This window comes from Neomonachus schauinslandi, chromosome X, assembly GCF_002201575.2.
Source record: "Neomonachus schauinslandi chromosome X, ASM220157v2, whole genome shotgun sequence".
Taxonomy (NCBI): domain Eukaryota; kingdom Metazoa; phylum Chordata; class Mammalia; order Carnivora; family Phocidae; genus Neomonachus; species Neomonachus schauinslandi.
In genome coordinates this window covers 66,694,943-66,719,654 of record NC_058419.1, presented here as the reverse complement: position 1 = coordinate 66,719,654, position 24,712 = coordinate 66,694,943, and the positions used below count along the sequence as shown (strand labels likewise).

Below are 24,712 nucleotides of genomic sequence, written 5' to 3'. Positions count from 1 at the left end.
AAAAAAAAAAAAAAAAAAAAAAAAAAAAAAAAAAAAAAAAGACTGCAACTTGCTCCCAGGGACTGAAGAAAATTAAAAAAAGGAAGGTTGGAATCCATCAGTGTTCCATTAGTCATCTTCTCCTTCATCCTCCTCTCCTTCCTCCCCCTCATCATCATCTTCATCTTCTTCACCTTCATCCTCATCTCCTTTTTCATCGATATCTTCCAATCCTTCTTCTTCATCATCATCATCATCTTCTTCTCCTTCCCCTTCTTCATCATCCATATCGGGAACCAAGTAGTACTGTAATGGATTTGGCCAAATATCATCTTTGATGACCTCCCTTACTCATCTGCACCTGCATCAGAATGGTCAGTAAACCAGGTGAAGAAGCTCTCTGGTTCCTCATGCTGTCTCTTCCTGCTGGCTTTATTCTGTATTTGACTTGAACGTTTCGTCAAATCCTTTCCAGATTTCCATTTGATTTTGGTGGACTTTGAAGATGGATCACCACTCTCATTCAGATGAAATTCTTTGGAGAGAACTTTATTTTCGAAGTAAGGGTTTTCATCAAAATAAAAATCTATTCTGTAACCTGATTTAATATCTTCAAATTCTGTCACTTCAACTCTTGTCAAATAATGCAGCGCCTCTTCATCCTCCTCTCCAAGCAGTGCAGACACTTGTGGATGGTTGACAAATGTTGTTACCCAAAAATTGGGGATTTTGGCGATCAATTCCGACCTCTTCTGAAAAAATGGTTGGCGGAGTTTGTTATATTTCTGTTCTACTTTCAAAATCTCCTCACTGGCTTGTTCATTAAGTCTGTCTATTTCATTTTGTACTTCATCAATATGTTCAATTGCTTCTTGCTGTTCTTTTTCTGAGGTCTCGTCGGCCCCGTCATGGTTGGAGTTGAGTTCCTTCTTACTGACTTTGGCCGCCGGCGCCGACATGGTGCTGCTCCGCGGTCGGGGGCGCCTTTTATTTTTTTGTATGTTGTCTGATTGTTGATCCTAAGACTTCCAGTAGTGTGTTAAATAGTAGTGGTGAGTGTGGACTTCCCTGTCTTGTTCCTGACCATAGAGGAAAAGCTCTCAGTGTTTCCCCATTGAGTAGGATATTAGTTGTGGATCTTTCATATATGACCTTTATGATGTTGAGGTATGTTCCCTTTATTCCTCCTTGTTGGGGTTTTTTTTATCAAGAATGGATGCTATATTTTGTCAAATGCTTTTTCTGCATCGATTGAGAGGATCATATGGTTCTTATCCTTTCTTTTATTAATGTGGTGTATCACATTGATTGATTTGTGAATATTGAACCACCCCTGCAGCCGGGAATAATCCCAGTTGATTGTGGTGAATAATTCTTCTAATGTATTGTTGAATATGATTTGCTAGTATTTTGTTGAGAATTTTTACATCCATGTTCATCAGGGATATGGGCCTGTAATTCTTTTTAGTGGGGTCATTGTCTGGTTTTGTAATCAAGGTAATGTTGGCTTCATAGAACGAGTTTGGAAGTTTTCTTCCATTTCTAGTTTTTGGAACAGTTTGAGAAGAATAGATATTAAACTCTTCTTTAAATATCTGGTAGAATTTGGGCGCCTGGGTGGCTCAGTTGGTTAAGCGACTGCCTTCGGCTCAGGTCATGATCCTGGAGTCCCAGGATCGAGTCCCACATCGGGCTCCCTGCTTGGCGGGGGTCTGCTTCTCCTTCTGACCCTCTTCCTTCTCGTGCTCTCTGTCTCTCATTCTCTCTCTCTCAAATAAATAAATAAAATCTTAAAAAAAAGAAATATCTGGTAGAATTCCCCTAGAAAGCCATCTGGCCCTGGACTTTTGTTTGTTAGGAGATTTTTGATTACTGATTCAATTTCTTTACTGGTTATGGGTCTGTTCAAATTTTCTATTTCTTCCTATTTCAGTTTTGGTCATTTGTATGTTTCTAGGAATTTGTCCATTTCTTTCAGATTGCCCAGTTTGTTGGCATATAACTTTTCATAATGTTCTCTTATAATTGTTTCTATTTCTGTGGTGTTTGTTGTGATCTCTCCTCTTTCATTCATGATTTTATTTATTTGGGTTCTTTCTCTTTTCTTTTTGGTAAGTCTGGCTAGGGGTTTATCAGTTTTTTTCTTCCAAATATGCAGCTCTTAGTTTCATTGATCTTTTCTAGTTTGTTTGGTTTTTATGTTATTTATTTCTGCTCTCATCTTTATTATTTCCCTTCTTCTGCTGGCTTTAGGCTTTATTTGCTGTTCCTTTTCTAGCTCCTTTAGGTGTATGGTTAGGCTGTGTATTTGAGACTTTTCTTCCTTCTGGAGGTAGGCCTGTATTGCTATATACTTCCCTCTTAGGACCACCTTTGCTACCTCCCAAAGGTTTTGAACTGTTGTATTTTCATTTTCATTTGCTTCCATGTATCATTTTTTTTTCATCTTTAATTTCCTGGTTAATCCATTCATTCTTTAGTTGGATGTTCTTTAAAACCTCCAGTATTTGTGGTCTTTCCAGATTTTTTCTTGTGGTTGACCTCAAGTTTCAAAGCATTGTGGTCTGAAAATACGCATGGTATGAACTCAGTCTTTTTGTACCCGTTGAGGGCTGACTGATTTGTGACCTTGTATGTGATCTATTCTGGAGAATGTTCCATGTGCACTTGAAAAGAATGTGTATTCTGCTCTTTAGGATAAAATGTTCTGAATATATCTGGTCCAGTGTGTCATTGAAAGCCATTGTTTCCTTCTTGATTTTCTGTTCAGATGGTCTGTGCATTGCTGTAAGTGTGGTGTTAAAGTCCCCTACTATTATTGTATTATTATCAATGAGTTTCTTTATATATGTTATTAATTGATTTATATATTTGGGTGCTCCCAAGCTGGGGGCATAAATATTTACAATTGTTACATCTTCTTGATGGATAGACCCCTTAATTATGATATAGTGCCCTTCATCTCTTGTTACAGTCTTTGGTTTAAAATCTAGTTTGTCTGATGTAAATGTGGCTAAGCTGACTTTCTTTTGATGTCCATTAGCATGATAGATGGTTCTCCATCCCCTCATTTTCAATCTGCAGGTGTCTTTAGGTCTAAAATGAGTCTCTTGTAACTCTTAATGATAGTAAACAAACTGAGGGTTGATGGAGGGAGGTGGTGGGGGGATGGGCTTGATGGGTGATGGGTATTAAGGAGGGCACTTGTTATGATGAGCACGGGGTGTTATAAGTGATGAACCTCTGAATTCTACTCCTGCAACCAGTATTGTACTTTATGTTAAATAACTAGAATTTATATAAAAATTTGAAAAAAAGAAATATATGTCTTAATAATGACAGTAAAAAAATAAAATGAGTCTTGTAAGCAGCATATAGATAGATGGATCTTGTTTTTTTTTTTTTTTTATCCATTCTAGTACCCTATGTCTTTTGATTGTAGTATTTAGTCCATTTACTTTCAGAGTGATTATTGATAGATAAGAATTGATGGACTCTGAAAAACAAACTGAGGGTACTAGAGGGAAGGGGGTGGGAGGATGGGTTAGCCTGGTGATGGGTATTAAAGAGGGCACGTACTGAATGGAGCACTGGGTGTTATATGGCAACAGTGAATCATGGAACACTACATCAAAAACTAATGATGTAATGTATGGTGATTAACATAACATAAGGATTAAAAAAAAGAATGAAAAAAAAGAATTTAGTGCCATTGTATTAACTGTAAAGTTGGTGTTTCTGGTGATGTTCTCTGTTCCTTCCTAGTCTTTGTCACTTTTGGTCTTTTTTTCCCCCACCTAAAGAGGCCCCTTTTATATTGCTTGCAGGGCTGGTTTAGTGTCATGAACTCCTTTTGTTTTGTCTGTCTGGGAAACTATCTGTCCTCCTATTCTGAATGACAGCCTTGCTGGATAAAATATTCTTGGCTGCATATTTTTCCCATGCAGCATATTGAACATATCATGGCACTTTCTTCTGGCCAGCCAAGAATTTATGGAGATATCTGTTGGGAACCTGGTCTGTCTTCCCTTATAGGTTAAGGAGTTTTTTTCCCTTACTGCTTTCAGGATTCTTTCCTTGTCTCTGTATTTTGTGAATTTGGCTACGATGTCTTGGTGATCATCAGCTTTTGTTGAATTTAATGGGAGTTCTCTGTGCTTTTTGGATTTCAGTGTCTGTTTATTTCCCCAGATTAGGATAGTTTTCAGCTGTAATTTGTTCAAATAAACCTCCTTTTTCTCTCTCTTCTTCTGGGACTCCTATGATAGAAATACTATGCTTCATGGAGTTGCTGAGTTTCCTAAGTCTACATTCATGATCCAATACTTTTCTTTCCCTCTTCTTTTCAGTTTCATTATTTTCCATACTTTTATCTTCTATATCACCGGTTTGTTCCTCTGCTTTGTCCATCCTCATTGTCACGGCAACCATTCAGGTTTGCATCTTGGTTGTAGTATTTTTAATTTTGGCCTTACTAGATGTTAGTTCTTTTATCTCTGCAATAAGGAATTCTCTGGTGTCTTCTATGCTTTTCTCAAGCCCAGCTAGTAGCCATATAATTGTTTATTTGAATTCTGGTTCAGACATCTTACTTGTATCTGTATTGAATAGATCCCTGGCCATGACTTCTTCCTGTCCTTTTTTTGGGGTGAATTCCTCCACCTTGTCATTTACTGTAGGTCACTGTTTTGTGTGTGTGTGGTTGTTAGGAAAGCCTGTTATATTCCTGCTCCTGAGGGTAATGGCTATATTAAGAAGAGGTTAAAAAAAAAAGCTAGATCCTGTTTCCCCTAGAGTTGAAGCTTTGCAGCAGTCTATGATCAGTAGACTTGGTGCATGTGAGGGATTTGTGCTGGTCTTCTGGGGGGAGGGGCCTGATGCACTGATTCTCTGGTAGATTTGCCCCAGTGGAGATGCACCTGCAGGGCGTGGGGAGGGGAAGCCAGAGGGTGCTTTGTGCAAGTGGCTCCAACCTCCACTGGGTGGCGCTGTGTTGCTCACTGAAGTAGGTCCGTGCTGATGGGGCGGCGGGGGCGGGGGGGGCTGGTGGGCAGGCAATGGCATAGCTCTGCTCTCTTGTCCCCGGAGCAGAGAGTTCCTGTCCACCACTCTTCAGGAAGCCCTCACAGAAAAGCAAATATTCACCCCTCTTGTGTCCCTATTGTCTGTCAGATCCCTGCCTTCAAGCTGTCTACCTGCCAAGCGGTACAGAACTCCTGTGTTTTATCTCAGGCACACGGCTGGGTTTCAAAACTCCAAACTCCGATGTTTAGGGACCTGGTGCATGTGGACTCATGCTGATCCTCTGAGGGAGGGTCTCCCCACACTGCAGATGGTGCCCGTTATCACGATCGCACAGTGGCTGGAGTTTATGGTGAAGTGCAGCAAAAAGCCGGCACCACGGTTTGCTGCCCTCAGCAGGTGTCTATGTTCCTGTGCTAATAAATGGGGTCTCGCATTGGCATCTGCTAGCTTTTTTGCCCCCCGAGAGGCTGTTCCACCGCCCCAAATGCCCTACAAGAAGGGGAACTGTTTCTCCCTGTGCAACCCACGGGATCCTCAGAGCGCACTGGCCGCTCCGGGGCCTCTGCCCTCCTTCCCCCCAGGAGCACCGCTCTGCCTGCCAGGCTCCACCCAGCAGTGTTCCGGACTTCTAAACCTTCAGACTTTGGGCTCCAATGCTTGTAAAAACTTGCAATAATCAGCCACTCTAGTTTTCCCAGGGAATGAACACCTCTCTCTCTCTGGGTAAGTCTCTCTCTGGTGCAGTTCCCTGCATGCTGCCTTCTCTCTGTTTCTCTCTCTCTTTCCTCTCTCTGAGATTAAGGCTCCCTCCCCTCCACAGCACCCACAATTCTTTTCTCCCCGTATCACGTCCTACCTCCAGGATGTGGCTTCTTTTCTCTCTAGTTCTCCAGTTTGTTCTCTCACCATTCAGGTTGATCTCTCGGGTGTTTGGAAAGTTTTAGTATTTATCTAGCTGTGATTTAGAGACGAGGCAAGCCTAGGGTCCCCCTACCTCTGTGCCATCTTAACTCCCTCCTTGGGCCTTGTTTCTTAAATGATACCTAAATCAGTGCTACTGGGATTTGATTTCAGTTCAGTTGTTTTAAGTTATGGGTCAGAGGTTTTGATGTAAAATTTTTTGAAAAGGGTGTGTTCGTGTATGTGTTCACTTTTTTTTTTTTACAAGCCATGTTACAATGGCAGCTTCTCCCTCTTCAGAAGGAGCATTTTAATGATGTTTTCTTATTTGTCTACCAGACTCTATTTCATTCTTTGCATTGTATGTCCATGGCAGTCTGATTTGCAGGGAGAGAAATTAAAATACATCTTAAACTGTCACCTTTAGAAAATATTCCCTTATTTGGGGCGCCTGGGTGGCTCAGTTGGTTAAGCGACTGCCTTCGGCTCAGGTCATGATCCTGGAGTCCCGGGATCGAGTCCCGCATCGGGCTCCCTGCTCAGCAGGGAGTCTGCTTCTCCCTCTGACCCTCCCCCCTCTCATGTGCTCTCTCTCTCTCATTCTCTCTCTCAAATAAATAAAAAAAATCTTAAAAAAAAAAAGAAAATATTCCCTTATTAGAGCAAAATAAATAATGGCTTTACTCAGGGACGTGGAATCGGAGAGCTTCAGGCTGGGAAGTACCGTGAGGTACTTCACCTCTGTAAACCTCACTATTTTCATCACTTAATGGAATCTACCTCTTAAGTTTGTGTGAGGAGTAGATCAGATAATGCACCAAAAGTGCTTAATACTTGGCACCAAGGAAGTTTTTAATAGATAGTGACCTGTGGGAAAGAAGGGAGTAATGTATGAATAATATTAGGTACCTGCTGTAACTTTCAGACCTTTTTAGAAAAGCTTTATAGGTACATCTTTGTACACCTAGTGTGCATGTGTAGTTGTTAAAATCGTTCTTGTTAATAAAGGGGGGGAGCTGTCAAGTCTATTCTGAATGAAGAGAAGGAGCGGAGAGTGATCAAATGGCAATTTCTGCTATAGAAATTGACGTTGTAATTGTCCCAGGGGAGGACATCATCCAACACACTAGAGAATTCCTCTAGTAGTAGTAGTAGTAGTAGTAAGGACTAGAACGAACAGGGGAGAGGATCTCTACTTGAAGTCTTAATTTTTTAATATTATAAAATCATTCCTCTGTCATAGTTCTGTGATAAGTAAGTAGAGTTCAGTGAGATTCAAGAGGTTCCATCTTGGTTTGCATTTGCTATGAGACATGCATGTTTTTAAATATATGTAAATATATTAAATATATGTAAATATAGGTATGAAGCCTCTAGAATTTTCTTTTTAAAGATTTTATTTCTTTGACAGAGAGTGAGAGAGAGAGAGAGAGAGCAAGCACAAGCGGGGAAACAGCAGAGGGAGCAGGAGAAGCAGGCTCCCCGCTGAGCAGAGAGCCTGATGTGCTGTGATGTGATGCAATGCGATGCCATGCGTGGGACTCGATCCCAGGACACTGGGATCATGACCTGAGCTGAAGGCAGACGCTTAACCAACTGGGCCACCCAGGCACCCTGCCTCTGTAGAAATTTTAAGGTGCTTTCTAGACAGCATTGAGTAGGAAGAGTCAGGCTTACCAAGTCCACATTAAAACGAGGATTTGACTTCCTGTATGATTCTCATTCTTTTGTTGTTTCATTGTGAAGATAATTTTTTTAAATGGCTACCTTTGGCTTTTCATTTTCTTGCTACAGATGTGTGACACATTTGGTGGGGGAGGGGAGTGTCAAGAAAAGTGTATTCGCAGATATGATTAGGTCTGCATTGTTAATACTGTTCGGAGGTTATATAATTTATTTACATATTTATTTTTCAAAGATTTTATTTATTTATTTGACAGAGAGAGACACAGCGAGAGAGGGAACACAAGCAGGGGGAGTGGAGAGGGAGAAGCAGGCTTCCCGCTGAGCAGGGAGCCCGATGCGGGGCTCGATCCCAGGACCCTGGGACCATGACCTGAGCTGGAGGCAGACGCTTAACGACTGAGCCACCCAGGTGCCCCTGGAGGTTGTACAATTTAAAAAATAAATGCTCAGTTTAACACTAATTAGATTTCCAAGTTCTGAATTAAGAGTGTCTGGATATCACTGTTTACATATTTATTATTTGATCATTTGGCTATATTTTAGAATATTCCAGGAATGTGTGTCAGTTTTTGTTGCTTTGTGACAGTTTTGCATTCGATTTTATTTGGGACTGTTATTAGATAGAAAATGATTAAAGTGACTTTCAGAACCTTGTTTTTAGTATGAGAGTTTTTAAAAAAAAAATGATTTTGAGACAAGTGAATAGAGTTACAATTTGAAAAACAGTGTATGGAGTGAATAAGACCTGGGTTTACACTGAAACTCCTTTCTTAACAAACACTTCAGTGCAGTGTTGGGCGGAAAGTAGGGGCTCAGAGAATATGTGCAACTTGTTGATCTGACAAGTATATATCCGTTTTATGAAACTCTAGTGTTAACAGTGTTAAGGATTTAGATGTGAATAATGAAGACCACTGTGGTTTTCAAAAAATGCAGTCAACTTACCATATTCTAACTGTAGTTTAATTTCTAAATTGATTTAAAGTACACAGTATGGGTCCTCAATAGTGTGGGTCTAAAACGACAGGAAATGGGGTTGGTAATTATTGTTTGTAGCAGGGTGACTTGGAGCAGTAAATGCTTTAATTGGAAGTCAAATAGCTATCAAGAGATGACAGTTCTGGCATGTACTTGTTAGGAGTGTAGAGGAGGTGATGATTATGGAAAAGCTATCTGCTGAGGCTGATATTTTGGGGGAGAATATGAAAGGTGTGAAAATGTCTGATTTTAAGGTAAAATAATAGACTTGCACAACTCTGATCCCTTAACCTAATGTGGCTTTTCTATGTGATAAGCTTGTGTGTAACTGTTCAGACATTAAAAACAAATATTTCAGATGTGGTCCCAAGAAATAGTACTGAATAATTCTTATGAGGCAAATCCAGATTTTTCCTCCCTATTGAAAAACTGTTCTGGCCATCTAGATTGTTTGTATAGGTCTAGCAAACAGAAAGTAGGCTTCAGTATTTATTGTAGTTCACTAGCTTTTATTTCCTTGACAAGCATATTGTGAAGATGAATTCCAGAAATGAAAGGTGCTAGCGTAATAGTGTAGTTTTATTTGAAAACCACAGTACATGAAATAGTCTGTTTTATTTATTTATTTAATTTATTGTTTTTTGGGTGTAGTTGACACATAGTGTTCTGTTAGTATAAGGTGTACAACCTTATATATATACTATATATACGTATACTGTAGTATATATACGTGGAACCACAAGTTTACATGTTACGCCATGCTCCCAACAAGCGTAGCTACCATCTGTCACCATCCAGCACTATTACAATATCATGGACTATAGTCCTTATGCTGTGCCTTTTATTCCCCTGACTTACTCATTCCATAACTGGGAGCCTGTATCTCCCACTCACCTTCACCCATTTTGCCCATCCCCTATCCCCCTCCCCTCTGGCAACCGTTAGTTTGTTCTTTAAACGCAGCCTGTTTTAAGTGGGCTGTGTGTGTGTGTGTGTGTGTGTGTGTGTGTGTGTGTGTGTGTGTGTGTAGGTATGTGTGGATAGTTTTCTGAGTTTAGGGAATATTTATATATAAAGAATACAAGCCTATATTCTTGCTATTGCTCAGTTATGGTTCATATTTTAGAGAGTTAATATCTGTAATATGATAGAACTGTGGTTACTCTGAGAAACCAAATGTCATTTGTGTCAGGGGTATTTCATTGCTTTTTCCTGTCAGAAAAAGTAAATGCAGCTCGGGAAAAAAAGGAGTAGTGACTAATGGTATATTGAGATAATACACGCTTGCATATTGCCATTTTGATGCTGTGTTGGGGGAATATTTTAGGTATGCTATGGATAGGCAGATGGGGAATTTTAAGTACATAAACTGTACATCAGTCTGTTCAGTCAAATCATTTAACTTACATGGGAGAAGGGAGTGGAACAATACTAGATTTTTACGTACAGAAAAAAATGTCGGCCTTTTAACATCCCCTTTTGGGTCCGTTAGGTGGGTAGGTGCAACCTTGCATTATTATTACTTGGGCACCTCAGGATATGAAAGTGTTGACCAGAAGGATATGTACAGGAAAATGGCAGAAAGATCTAGGAGATAAAGTATTTGATTGAAAAAAACAAAAAAAAAAAAACGGGCAAAAGGAACAAATTATCAATACTTTGAGAAAGAGGTCTTGGAAGTTAGGTTATGCATTCTTGAAAACAGTGGCAAAAGTAGAGGATTTATTTGTATCATTCTCATTCCAAAAAGGATTAGAGACAAAGTAGATGGGTTACTTATCTTGGTAATGTGGGTTTTAGATCAAGGTGAATGGAGAGGGAGAATGGGAAGAAGCTGGTTTTCATGCTGCGGAAGTTTTTCTCTTAACTTGAGCTGCGGGCTTGCTGCCGTCTTGCAGGGGGAGCTTCATTCGGCTCCCGCTTGGATAATATAGACTTGGGCAGCTCAGTGGGAGACTGCATGATCTTTTCAATTGCTGTCTCTAGTGTTGATATCAAGTAAGCATTTTCAATAATATCAAGTCATTCCATTTAAGTTCCTGTATCCTAGTGAAAAAATATCTTGCTTCAGTGATAGTTTGTACATGTAAGCTTTTAGGCTTTTAGTATGTAATAGGTCTTAATAGCATTGTTACTATATGTATTAAGTAATATTTTCCCGTAAAGCTCTAAGCTGGACTAAAATTTATACTACTTTCTTTCTAGGACAGCCAGTAGAGGGGACTTCATGTTTTCTGCGGATCGTTTGGTAGGTGGAGGCTTTCCATTTTTGTTTCATTGTTCCTAGTGATATAATCATAGTAGGCTAAGTGACTTTTTTGTTCTAGAGAATCCTGGGGGGTGAGAGAGATTGTGCCAAGTAATCATCATCCTGGCAGGCTTCTGAAGTATTGTTTCTACTCGTTCGTTAAAGCTGTGCCTCAATCCCTTTCACCTCAAAGCATTGCCCATGAACTCGTTTTCTGTAATTCTGAGGCACTTCTACCTCTCAAGTGGATCTTGGCAATCCTTAAAGATGTCATCTTAGGGCAGTGAAGTGAAGTACATTGAAAGAAAACCAAAGATGTAAGGAGACCTAGTAGTTACCCTTGTGGTATTCATTTAATACAGAAACACTAATACCCCCTCTTGTAGTTTACCTGGAGGGTTACTTATTTTACCTTTTCTGTACTATCCTCACATGTGAAATACTAAGTTGGGCTGTGTATACTTCCCTCAGGGACTTCCTGTTAAGGATTGGCCAAGCCCAATTCAGTTTATTTATTTATCTATTTTTAAATTTGCAAAGGAGACCTTTTTTTTTTAAATTTAAAAAAAAATTTAAATTGAAATTCAATTAGCCAACATATAGTACATCATTAGTTTTAGATGGAGAGTTCAGCAATTCATCAGTTGCATATAACACCCAGTGGCCATCACATCACGTGCCCTCCTTAATGCCCGTCACCCAGTTACCCCATCCCCCCACCCACCTCCTCTCCAGCAACCCTCAGTTTGTTTCCTGGAGTCCAGAGCTTCTCATGCTTTGTCTACTTTGCTGATTTCTTCCCATTCAGTTTTCCCTCCCTTCCCTTATGATCCTCTGCGCTGTTTCTTATATTCCACACATAGGAGTGAAAGCATATGATACATGTCTTTCTCTGCTTGACTTATTTCGCTCAGCATAATACTCTCCAGTTCCATCCACATCGATATCAATGGTCAATGTTCATCCTTTCTGATAAGCCCAATTCAGTTTAGCTAGTGAGGTCTGAGAGGATCTCAGGCCGAATTGGGTTGTTTTCAGGTAAAACACTGCATTTCCTTCTTGTGTTTCCATCTAAGTGTGCTCAGTGCTTGAAATAAGGTTGACACATCTTCTGCTGTGCTATTAGTAGTCATCTGTTGATGAAGTGTATACTGAACTCGAGTCAGGCCCTGGGCTAGGCTGTGTTGCAGGGGCAGGCGATACAGCAGTACAGAATACAGACATTGTCCCTGATCTCATGGAGTTTACATTCGAAATGCTGTTGGCAGTATGTAGTGTGGGAAAGAAAGAAAAGTGGCTTGTTATCCTCACAGGTGTAATCAGAGAGTAGAGGATAGATTATTAAAGGGAATGCGAGGGGGAAAAAGGCGTGAAACTTTTCATTTAGGTGTTCCCTGGGGAAAATACTAATTCCAAAGGAGTGTAGGCAGCTCCTGTTGTGCTTTTGGCTTTAAGTGTTTCTGGTTCAGAGGCCACTTCTCTTTACAATCATTTGAGCTTCCGGGGGCAGTAATAACCCTTGGATTGCATCAAGGTCAGTGTATTTGGCACTCCTGGAGTGATAGTTAGGTCATTCTGTCTTTATGCTTTTTTTCTTAAGATTTTATTTTATTTGATTATTTGAGAACACAAGCAGGGAGAGCGGCAGGCAGAGGGAGCAGGAGAAGCAGGCTCTCTGCTGAGCAGGGAGCCCGACACGGGGCTCGATCCCAGGACCCTGGGATTGTGACCTGAGCTGAAGGCAGACGCTTAACGACTGAGCCACCCAGGCGCCCTGTCTTTATGTTTTTATCAAACCAAAGGAACGGGTTCAAGGAGGAAGGAACCTGTGTCATTGGCTGCTGTGGAGAAAACAGAAGTGTTGGTGTTCATTAGTAGAAAATGGTTCCTCTTTCTTTTGCTTTCTTTGCCTTTTGTCTATAGAAGGTAGGAGTTAAGTTCATGGTTATTGTAAAATGCTTGCTTGAAAGGGCAGGTATTATATCTTAATCAAATCAGATAATAAGGACCCATGACAATTGACATGAAGGAATGGTAATTTGGACCTCTCTATTCTCTGCAGTTGGCTTTGAAGGTTCTGATACTGGGAGAGTGTGGAGGGTCTTTTGTGGTTGTAGGGACTGGAGCTATTTAGGTTTCTGGTATTGAGGATTTCTAGTACACTGTCTGTTGGGTCCCATTATAGGTAACATTAATTCCATCCTGGATTTGTCAGGATTGGCTTCCCTGGCACTCAGATCTTGAGTTCCTTCTATTTAGTCACCCTTCTGCTGGCTTTATGTTCTCCTATAAGGCTTGGACATACTAATTTCTGTCCCAGAGTTGCAGGAGACGGGCAGGAGGTAAGACTCTCTAGAAAGAGTGTTACTGGGAGGGGCGCCCGGGTAGCTCAGTCCATTAAGTGCCTGACTCTTGATTTCGGCTCAGGTCGTGATCTCAGGGTCGTGAGATAGAGTCCTATGTCGAGCTCCATACTCAGTGGGGAGTCTGCATGAGACTCTCCCTCTCCCTCTGCCCACTTCCTCCCCCAACCCACGCTCTCTCTCTCTCAAATAAATATATAAATCTTTAAAAAAAAAAAAAAAAAAAAAAGACGGTGTTACTAGGAGATCTAGACTATCCAAAGAAAAGGATCCTTTTCTTCCCTTCAACTTGCTCCTAAGAAACATACACCTCGGGGCGCCTGGATGGCTCAGATGGTTAAGCGTCTGCCTTCAGCTCAGGTCATGATCCTGGGGTCCTGGGATCGAGCCCTGCATCGAGCCCCGCATCGGGCTCCCTGCTCGGCGGGAAGCCTGCTTCTCCCTCTCCCACTCCCCCTGCTTGTGTTCCCTCTCTCGCTGTGTCTCTCTCTGTCAAATAAATAAATAAAATCTTAAAAAAAAAAAAGAAACATTCACCTCCACAGAAGGTGGTGGCTAGAGATGAGTATGCATACATACACAGTATTCATCAGGTTCCTGGGCCCTCTGGTGCTTCACGCTGACAAAGTGCTGGCCCATTTAGCATTGATCATTTTAATGGCAGCAAGGTGTTGTGTTGTGATGACAGAACATGGTATTTCTCCCTGCTTTTCCTAATTCTTAATCAATAATGTAATATTGATTAGAGAAAATGTGCATTGCAGACTCAGCACTGCCTTAATTGTAGTAGGCTCTGGGTGCTCGTAGGAATATCATATCTGGGTTTTGGAGGCTGTTCCTAGTAGCTCTGATGGATTCCTTCCTCTGTACCACACATTAAGATCGTTAGGAGCCTTGTTTTTTTTTTTTTTTTTTTTAAAGCCAAGAAGCCCCAGTGCGTTCTACTGGCACCTACTTCAAGCTCAGGAAATCGATTCAGCCCCATCCATTCATTTATTTCCTCCTGAGAGGTTTCAGGTTTTATTTGCATTATGGTGAGCCTTTGTTGAAAACAATCCAACTTAATTTCAAAGTACCGAACAAGGCAGAGCAATTCCCAGTGGGCACTATTTTCAGAGTTACCGGAAGTGTATTACTTCCAAGGATGACTCTTGCCACTTGTAGTTTCGCATCTCTCATAATACCAGCTGGACTAACTGAATGAGAATCAGAAGGCATACTTGAGCCTTTTGGTGGCAGTCATGCGCCTACCCGAGGTTGTATACCTAGCAGCAAGCAGCCTAGCTTTTGGATCTATTTCGGCATCTAACCTGTGATAGGGGGCCCCCTTCCTACCTCCACAAGCTAAACCCTCTCCCATTGTGTTACTGACTTTGTGCCTAGTGTTCAGCTCCTGAAGCTAACAGCTAACACTAGACCTAGCAGCTACTCAACTTCTTCTTCTTTTGACTCTTTAGATCAGACTTGTTGTGGAAGAGGGATTGAATCAGCTGCCATATAAAGAATGCATGGTGACCACCCCAACAGGTAACCAGGGCTGTTACTCTCAGATTCTCTTCCTGAAAATTCTGCGAATTAGGGGGAAAATGGAAAAAAAAAAAAAAAAGCAGTCATTTTACCGTGATTTATCTACCATGAGGTTGAGAATACTTTTTCTTCTTCCTCCTCCTCTTCTTCTTCTTTTTAATTTTCAGTTCTCTTGTGAAGTTTTATCCTGGTTCTTAATTTATAGAGCTTTTTGTATGTGTGTATGTATGTCTGAGGAATATTAACTTTTGTTTGCAATAAATGCTTCAGGGGTGCCTTGGTGGCTCAGTCGGTAAGCGTCTGCCTTCCGCTCAGGTCATGATCTCAGGGTCCTGGGATCGAGCCCCGCATCGGGCTCCCTGCTTCTCCGTCTCCCACTCCCCCTGCTTGTGTTCCTGCTCTTGCTATCTGTTTGTCAAATAAATACATAAAAATCTTTAAAATAAATAAATAAATAAATAAATGTTTCAAATTGTTTCCTTAAAAAAAAAAAAGCAGCCTGAGCAAATCAGTATGCAAAATAAGGAGTCTAGGTGTAGCTGTTCTTTTCAACAACTTAATAAACTCAGAGACATTTAGTAAAGAAATTTATGTGGATGACTTTTTGTTAATGGCTTGCTTGTCAGTTCAAGTTCAAGGTTAATAAATATTCTTTAGCATGCAAGTGTTGCCTTTGATGACAGCCCATTGGGACCAGAGTTAAGAATTGCTGGCAGCTTATCTTCACCTCTGTGGGGAAGCTGCTGGTATTAATAAATGGGTGGGTTGGTTTGGCATTGAAACTCCAGGTAAAAGAATGAGAAGTAAAAAAAGACAAAGAAAACTAAAAATGATGAGATCTGGAGAGAGTACTTTGTTTTACTCTAATAGAACACAGCTGAAGATCCCTATTTCGGGGATTTGAAATTCTGAGAGAACCAAATGTTCTCTAGTAAATAATGGAAGCTGTTCTATTCAAAGGTTGACTTTATGAAAATTAGGGCCTGAGCTTGTTGCATCATAATTGATCCAAATTCAGGATGACACCAAGGGCTGAACATGTCTTGGTAACGACTTCAGCCTTTGTCTTCTGCTTTTTAAGGCAGAATGGAAGCTCATAAAAAGGGCTGGAATGAAGGGGGCTCTCTGCTGTGCCTCATGGTGAGGTCCCAGTTTGAACTGATGGGGTTTATAGCCCTCAGAGTGTGATGATTTCCCTCTGCATTCAATTTGAGGAATGTGTGTGTGAATATCATGCTATCATAAGTCCTGTTCCTACTTGAAGCCCGCGTCTCCCAATTATCCCCGCAGGTCTCTTGTGAAGATTGAAGAAATAACGGAAAAATCATGACTTCTCATTACTTTCACAGGGAACCTAAGAGGTTATACAGACTGTCTAGACAAGGGTTGCTCTGTACCCATTGGCTTTAAATTATAGGCACTTTAAAAATAAGTGGATTGCTCTGGTAATGAGAGATAAATTCTTTGATTTTATTCCCCCACAGGGTACAAGTATGAAGGAGTGAAATTTGAGAAGGGAAATTGTGGGGTCAGCATAATGAGAAGCGGTAGGTTTGCATATGTGTGATTCTTGTCTCTTTGCACGCAGAGAAACAATTATTTTTCCAGGAGAGAGGTGAGCTTGTCTGTCATAATTGCAGCCTGCCTTGACTTAAATCTCACCACCTGTGTTGTCTGTTATCACGGTGCCTTGGATCATGGCCTGTGTGTTGCTAAGTTTGACTAATTTTAACTGCAGAGCATCTACTCTAGTGGCCTATCCCCCCCCCCCCCCGGCAAGCCAGCCTTTGGAGAGATTCCGGGTAGGATAGGAGGATGAGATGGTGCTCTCTTGGGGAGAACAGGGCAGCTTGAACACTGATGGAATATGGCACAAATTCAGGCCCATGGAACTTTGAATACCTGACTGGAGAAATACATATTTTTAAAATTTCTTTTGTAGGGAACAGTCCTACCCTATCGGGAGCTGGACTGAATGACTTATTTAGTGTTTTTAGTTTTATATTTGATGTGTATGTGACCATATGGCAAAAGCACTTAACTGTTACTGACTCTAGGTATTTCCAGTTGCTGGTCTTATAAATGTTGTATTTGTGTTTGAGTCCAACTGATTACTCTTTTAAACCCACCTTTGTGCAACAAAATCACATGCCTGTAATTAGAATATCTACTTGTTCCATGGGGATGATTACTTCCATTTGGCAACTACGTAAATAAATTTTTGCACAAGATCCAAGGTTCGGTGGAAGCTTCACTTGCTTGCACTGGAGACAAATGGATTTATTTTTCCCATATAAGCATTGCCTTTTCTCTGGCTGTGAATTTCTGTTTGTGAGCAGTTGAATACCTTAAGTAGAATAGGAGCTTTAAGCTCCCTTTTTTTTTTAGTAGAAGGTAGCTTTTAAGCAATGAAAGGATTTTCAGGACAATGTTACTTAACCTTTTAAAACTGGTGAAGACAATGGAGATGGGCTTTTAGGGCATTTTTTCTTTTTAGTTTAGTCCAGTTCCTGCCCTAAAGGTAGCAGCATCCTCACACCCCTAGTCTACAGCAGATGACCTTGGGGTAATGCATAGACAGCATTGTTTTTTAACCTTATTAGCTATTGGTTGATTTTCATATATACTAGAAACTGTTTTTATGTTTACACCAGTGATGGAAACTTTCCTCTTAAAATAAATGCAAGTGAAAATAGTTGAAGAAAAATGTTAAGTAAATAACAGTACAGATAGAATTTGGATCTAGCCTAAAATGTGGAAGATGGTACGAGAATGATTCCCTTTTGGCAAACACTTCCTTAAAGGAATTTAGCCCAAAAAAATACCTGTGTTCAGAAACCAAGGGGGTAGTAGTAGTGTTGGTTATGGTTCTTGGAGGAGGGGAGGGAAGGAGCAATATACTTTTTCACTGTTTGCCAGCAAACTTCTGTGATTGGAGGCATTGCTGGGGCGTAGTGCTATCTCCTGATGCCACTTTGGTCTGTAGCCCGATTCTTCCATAAATCTTCTGTATTTTTTTTTTTCAGATGAAAATAACAGGTTGAGGTGGTTTAAAGGCTTCCTTAAAATAATAGGAGTAAAATGGTCCTGATACTGGAAAAGCTCAGGGAGCAGCCCAACAAAACACTTTATTTTTTGTATTTCATGGAAGCGTGACAACTCTACAACTTGAAAGCCAGCAATAAAACTAGTTTATCCTACTTTCGTTGACCAGCCCTTAATCTGGTTTAATTGACTTGCACTAAGTATAAAATAAGAGCGTATCAGAAGTAAAAGCTCTTAGCTTAAGAAGAATTGCTCCCATCTTGACAGTGTTAATAATATTAATATTATTAATATTAATAATAGTCACACACTCTGCTTTGGCCTATTTTTGGACTTTAATTCTGTCTCCCCCAACCCTTTGTTTCCCTTTTGAAAATTTTCCTTCTTCGAGGTGAGGCAATGGAACAAGGTTTACGAGACTGCTGTCGATCCATACGAATTGGAAAGATCCTGATTCAGAGTGATGAAGAGACACAAAGAGCCAAAGTATATTATGCCAAGTTCCCCCCAGACATTTACCGCAGAAAAGTCCTTCTGATGTATCCAATTCTCAGTGAGTGGCTGGAGTTTAATTTGTATACTTTGTTTAGGGTTTAAATCAGTTCAACTTGGTGACTACCTTTTAGGTACCCCTTATATAAAGGCAAAACCGTTTCTCAATGTGTTTTTCTCAGTTGGATTTGGAGTTGCCCTGGGCAGTTCACTGGGGAATTTTTATTGTGTAATAAGAGTGTACATTGTCTAAATAAGCTTTATTAGCTCCAAAGAGCTTTTGTTTTAAAATGAATGAAAACACTGAAGCAAAGCATCTAATGAGGCAAAATATATAGAACACAGAAAATATATTGAGGGGTGCCTGGGTGGCTCAGTCGTTAAGTATCTGCCTTCGGCTTAGGTCGTGATCCCAGAGTCCTGGGATCGAGCCCTGCATCGGGTTCCCTGCTCGGCGGGGAGCCTGCTTCTCCTGCTCCCTCTGCCTGCCGCTCCCCCTGCTTGTGTTCCCTCTCTCGCTGTGTCTCTCTCTGTCAAATAAATAAATAAAGTCTTTAAAAAAAGAAAAGAAAATATATCGAAATATGTCCCTTCTCTAGCCCAATTAATATAGCAATGAATTTCTCAAGGATTTATCCTCTCTGGAAGTAATATTTTTTTCTGTTCTGTGTTATAAGCTTATTCCGATCCCACACGGTATTGTCTCCCAGGGTCTGTGGTGGAGGGTGGGTGTCAAATTTGATATCTCAAATACTCAATGAATTTGGGGTTTGATGTGCATTTGAAAACTGAAAAGTGTGTGTGTCATGTCCATTATTGAAAATAATATCATGGATGGGGCACCTGGGTGGCTCAGTCGGTTAAGTGTCCGACTCTTGGTTCCGGCTCAGGTCATGATCTCAGGGTCATGAGATTGAGCCCAGCATCAGGCTCCTGTCTCTCTCTGTTTCTCTCTCTCTCTCTCTCAGATAAATAAAGAGATAAATAAACAAATAAAATCTCTAAAAAAAAGAAAAGAGAACGTCATTGATAAAGAGCAGGCACCTTCAAATGGAGCTTTGCCTAGTGTCAAACTGCCTTTACTTCAAAGAAACTTCAAAGCCGTTTTGAGATAAATGTTACAGTTGCTAATGCATTTGGTTGTCATTTGATTTCAGGCACTGGAAATACTGTAATTGAAGCTGTAAAGGTCCTTATAGAACATGGAGTTCAACCCAGTGTTATCATCCTACTCAGTCTGTTCTCTACTCCGCATGGTGAGTTCAGCATGACTTGGGGCTCCAGATGAGCATGGGTTGGGTAAGTGTGTATCTATCCAGACTCTCATTGTGAAGAAAATTGCTTCTTCCACATTAAATCTAAATCGAATTTTGGTAGTTTATCATCTCTAAGCTTAGTGATAAAGTATTTTTATACCATTCTCATGTTCAAATTCAAATGGAAAAGTATGAACTAACCTCTTTGAAAGGGATTGTAATTGTTTTCCTGGTATCCCTGTTTGGGTAGAGCCTGCACATGGCTACAATGTCCCTGTTTCTCCTGACTGCTCACCTGAGCCTGAGACCTGCTCCCAAACAGCAAGAAACTTGAGGCTCTGGTTAGCCCTGTGGTCTTGCTGCATAAACTTTGCAGCGTGAAGCAAAGAGCGGTTGTTTTCTAAGTTCTGCCTCTGCTCAGAGGGCATAAAGGGTAGAACTGTGTGTTCTCCATTTCCTCGGGAAGGTAAACCTAATGTAAGGCCCCAGTGTTTGGCCATACAATCTAGGACAATTGTGAAAGTGTCCTAAGAAAATAATCATACATGCATGTAGAAATTTAGCCCTTAGGGTATTCACTGCAGAGTTATTTGTAGTATGAGAAAAAATTTGAAAGTATATAAACGACTTACAACAAGAAATGGTTAAATAAATATACATTCAAAGGATGTAATATTATGTAACTGTTAAATCATGTTTTTGAAAAATATTTAATAACATAGAAAAACCTACATGTAAACATAAAAAAGCATGTTAAAAAATAACAGCATTAAAATAACGTAAAATGTTATCACCAACTTTAGAGGCGACTAATGCAAATTATGACTATTATGACTACCAAAATCAGACTTGGATTTAACATAGAACCTAATAAGTCTTTCCTTAGCATGAGAGATTAGACAGATGCACAATACTATTTCAATTTTCATTTTAAAATACATACTATATTAATGGTGGCTCTCATAGGATGCTGGGACTCTAAGCAATTCATTTTATTTTTTTAAGCTTTTTTTTTTTGGTATTTTCCAAATGTTTGACAATGAATTTGTATTTGTTTCCTAACTGAAAAGAAAGAGAAATATGTGGCTTATGCTTAGGGTGTTTCCTCATTTCCAAAGGTTCCCAGTCTCAGCCAACCTTGAAGGGGCTACAGGGTATCCAGTTGGGAGGGCTGCTTTCCGTAGGCCATTGTTTATTTTCTTGTTTCATAATAAAAATTCACCTGCAGTTCAAATGTTGATGGTGACAATGGGCAATTTGCTTGGTCATCTGTTTATATATAGCAGAGGTAGCACTGTGAACATTGAGATAACCAAATAATTACTGGGTTTCCTGCCTTTGGAAGTAGAGAAGTTAACTCTTAGTTCTAAGAGTATACATTAGAGTGGTGTACTATTCTTTGACATTGTAGATGAACAAATCTTATTTTGTGGCAGCATTGCTATGGTTTTTTAGTTTGGCGAGGGTCCTAGCTCGTCCCTTTCCCTGCAACCCCCAAAGCTAGAGTCCTAAGTTCTAAAAGCTAGCTCACTCTGACATCCAAAGGAGTTTTTACACTTGTTTCACAGTGTTCCAGTTGAGAAGCCATCATCTTATATATGATCCTGTTTCTGGAAGGGATTGTAGTCTCTCTGTTCCAGCTGCCTTTAAAATGAAACAAAACAAAGACTCTTCGGGGAGAAAGTTGTTGTAACTGAATGTATTTTTAAAGTCTTGGATATATAGCAATTTGATTCTAAGTATTTATTAGTGAATGAGTGGAGGCATAGTGTGATGATTGTCAAAGCTTTTCAGATATCAGACATATAAACTCGGAGAGTAATCCAGTCTGACTAGGTATTTAAAGGTCATTGCTTTCTGTCTTCTGTCTGTATTATACCCAATGACTATAAAATTTCTGAATTCCAGCTAACGTTACCAAAAAGTCATGCCATAACAGTAATTCTCCTTTTATTTTTTGAAGGTGCCAAATCAATCATTCAGGAGTTTCCAGAGATCACAATTTTAACTACTGAAGTTCATCCTGTCGCACCTACACATTTTGGACAGAAATACTTTGGGACAGACTGAGTTACCAAAGGAAAATTAATGATCTTGTGTACTATTATAGTTAATGTTCTGAGTTTCTACTTGTTTTACTAATTCACTTGAGGAATGGCAGAGGAAATTACGTTTTGTAACTTGGAAGTGGGTATAGTAAAAAGGAAATATTTGAGATTTATTTAGTTTATTTGATTATTTCTTAACCGTCGGTACCAAATTCAACAGGGAAGCACACACAACTCTTAGAAAATATTTTAATAATGTTCTTCTGCAAGTCGATGATCCCTCGGTGCACTGAAACTGCTACCTAATATTTTTTTAGCCTAGTGCGGGGCTTGAACTCACAACCCTGAGATCAAGACCTGCGCTGAGATCAAGAGTCAGGTGCTTGACCGACTGAGCCACCCAGGTGCCCCAAAACTGTTTGCTGATTTTTGAACCTCTCAGTTTGGATGTTGTTTGCAGCCACAAATAAAGCCCAAATGGGAGTCTGGTCTTTGGCCCACTGTAGTTTACATTTTGTTTAGTTTGCTTTTAGTTCTAGGGAGAGTTCGTATATATGGCTGTTGGCACCTTCTTCTACTCTTTACTTCCTAGTACTGTACATGCCGGTAACTTGGGGAAGGTGAAAAAAGAATGTGTCCTGAAATTGTACATTTCCATTAATATCCTCACTCAGTTAGCAGACCCAGGATATATGGCTAGCTCTTTAGTCAAGCCATTATGTTCTTCATGGCTCACTTCCCATCCTGTGCATTGTTGGTAGGTGCCTTGCCAAGTACACTGCAGTGAGGAAGCTGGTGAGCATTTCCGACAACGGAACTGTAACATTAATTTACGTAGATAGATTGAACCAGGGATATGTGGATGCTGACAAGGCTCAGTACTGTTAATGCCATCGATGCCCTAGAGAGGAATCTGTGGTGGTTTTTCTGAGGTATGGGGGAAAGAATGGAAAGAGCGGTTTCTTGCTGAGTTTCATGGCCCATGAGTAAATTAAATTGCTACATTTTAAATTTGGATATTCCATTCAATTTGGGAATGAGTTCTTTCGCATACTTGTCACCTGTAGATGTATTAAAGTTAAAAATACCATGATATTTTTTAAATCCTTAAGATTTATGTGTGTTCCTATTTAGACCTCTGAAAGGAAGATAAACTGCTGTAGAAATCAGTGTTTGTTTTCTGAAACTTGTTTGTGAAACCCTGATCTCATTTTGCATTGATATTAAACATTTTAACAGTAGTTCTGGCTGATGACTTGAATAATTATACTCTCACAGCCCCAGAGGCAGCTGTTGTGGGCCTCTGGTCCAAAAAATCCAGAAAAAGCAGCAGGCAGTGTCTTAGAACCAAAGCTGATGAAAGTCAGCAAAGATTAGGGGAGAGGAAGGAAAAGCTCGTGTACAATGGAATGCATTTTCCCTATAGAGCCTAGGAATGCTAGAAAGACTTCACTGTATTTTCCCTTTATTTTAATTTTTTTTTAGTTTTTATTTAAATTCACTGTATGTTACTTAACATACAGTGTGATATTAGTTTCAATTGTAGAATGTTGGGATTCAACACCCAGTGCTCATCACTACAAGTGCCCTCCTTAATCCTCATTGCCTATTTAACCCATCCCCCCACCCCTTGTCCCCTCTGGTAACCCTCAGTTTGTTCTCTAAGAGTCTGTTTCCTAAAAAAAGAGTCTGTTTCCTGGTTTACCTCGCTTTGTTTTCCCCTATGGTCATTTGTTTTGTTTCTTAAATTCCACATGTGAGTGAAATCATACGGTATTTGTCTTTCTCTGACTTATTTCACTTAGCATCATACTCTCTAGCTCCATCCACATTGTTTCAAATGGCAAGATTTCATTATTTTTATGACTAATATTCCATTTTATATATATATAATATCATATATATACACACCACAACTTCTTTATCCATTCATCAGTCCATGGGCATTGGGGCTCTTTCCATAATTTGGTTATTGTTGATAATGCTGCTGTAAACATCAAGGTATCCCTTCAAATCTGTATTTTTGTATCCTTCGGGTAAATACCTAGGAGTGCAGTTGCTGGGGTAGTTCTAGTTTTAACTTTTTGAGGAACCTCCATACTGTTTTCCGGAGTGTCGGCACCAGTCTGCATTCTCACCACCAGTGCAGTAGGATTTCCCTTTCTCCACATCCTCTCCAACACCTGTTGTTTCCTGTGTTGCTGATTATAGCCATCCTGACAGGTGTGAGGTGATATTGTAGTTTTGATTGGTATTTTCCTGATGATCAGTGATGTTGAGCATCTTTTCATGTGTCTGTTGGCCATCTGCAGTTCTTCTTTGGAAAAATGTCTATTCATGTCTTCTGCCCATTTATAAACTGGATTATTTGTTTTTTGGGTGTTGAGTTTGATAAGTTCTTTATATATTTTGGATACTAACCCTTTATCAGATATGTCACTTGCAAATATCTTCTCCCATTCCTAATGTTGCCGTTTAGTTTTGTTGATTTTTACCTTCTCTGTGCAGAAAAGCTTTTTATTTTTATAAAGTCCCAATAGTTTATTTTTGCTTTTGTTTTCCTTGCCTCAGGAGACATAACTACTAAGACTATCGTTTTTCCATTGGATATTCTTTTCCTGCTTTATTTAAGATTAGTTGCCCTATAGTTGTGGGTACATTTCTGGGTTTTCTGTTCTGTTCTATTGATCTATGTATCTGTTTCTGTGCCAGTACCATACTGTCTTGATGAATACAAGTTTGTAATACAGCTTGAAGTCTGGAATTGTGATGCCACCAGCTTTGCTTTTCTTTTTCAAGGTTGCTTTGGCTGTTTGGGCTCTTTCCTGGTTCCATACAAATTTTAGGATTGTTTGTTCTAGCTCTGTAAAAAATGCTGGTGTTATTTTGATAGGAATTGCATTAAATGTGTAGATTGCTTTGGGTATTATAGACATTTCAACAATATTTGTTCTTCTGTTCCATGAGTATGGAATGTCTTTCCATTTCTTTGTGGCATCTTTGATTTCTTTCATCAGTGTTTTACACTTGATACAGATTTTACCTCTTTGGTTAGGTTTATTCCTAGGTATCTTACGGTTTTTGCTGCAATTGTAAATGGGATAGATTCCTTGATTTCTCTTTCTGCTGCTTCATTATTTGTGTATAGAAATGCAACAGATTTAG

At 39.9% G+C, this 24,712-nt stretch overlaps 2 protein-coding genes across 2 annotated transcripts in view; one reads left to right on the top strand and one right to left on the bottom strand.

The window, feature by feature from the left end:
* UPRT (uracil phosphoribosyltransferase homolog) overlaps nt 1–21,916 on the top strand; it is a 30,505-nt gene extending 8,589 nt beyond the window's left edge. The window contains exons 2-7 of the mRNA XM_021686986.1: nt 10,774–10,816; nt 14,637–14,706; nt 16,191–16,253; nt 18,143–18,304; nt 19,401–19,499; nt 21,463–21,916. Of these exons, the coding sequence (XP_021542661.1) occupies nt 10,774–10,816; nt 14,637–14,706; nt 16,191–16,253; nt 18,143–18,304; nt 19,401–19,499; nt 21,463–21,569 (544 nt within the window). The 3' untranslated portion in view covers nt 21,570–21,916. The remainder of the gene's footprint in view (nt 1–10,773; nt 10,817–14,636; nt 14,707–16,190; nt 16,254–18,142; nt 18,305–19,400; nt 19,500–21,462) is intronic.
* On the bottom strand, nt 14–954 carry LOC110577663 (protein SET-like). Its single transcript, XM_044911654.1, is given in 2 exon segments — nt 14–329; nt 332–954. Coding segments are annotated over 2 exon segments (828 nt in total). The 5' UTR covers nt 939–954; the 3' UTR covers nt 14–108.
* Nucleotides 21,917–24,712: the final 2,796 nt, after the last annotated feature.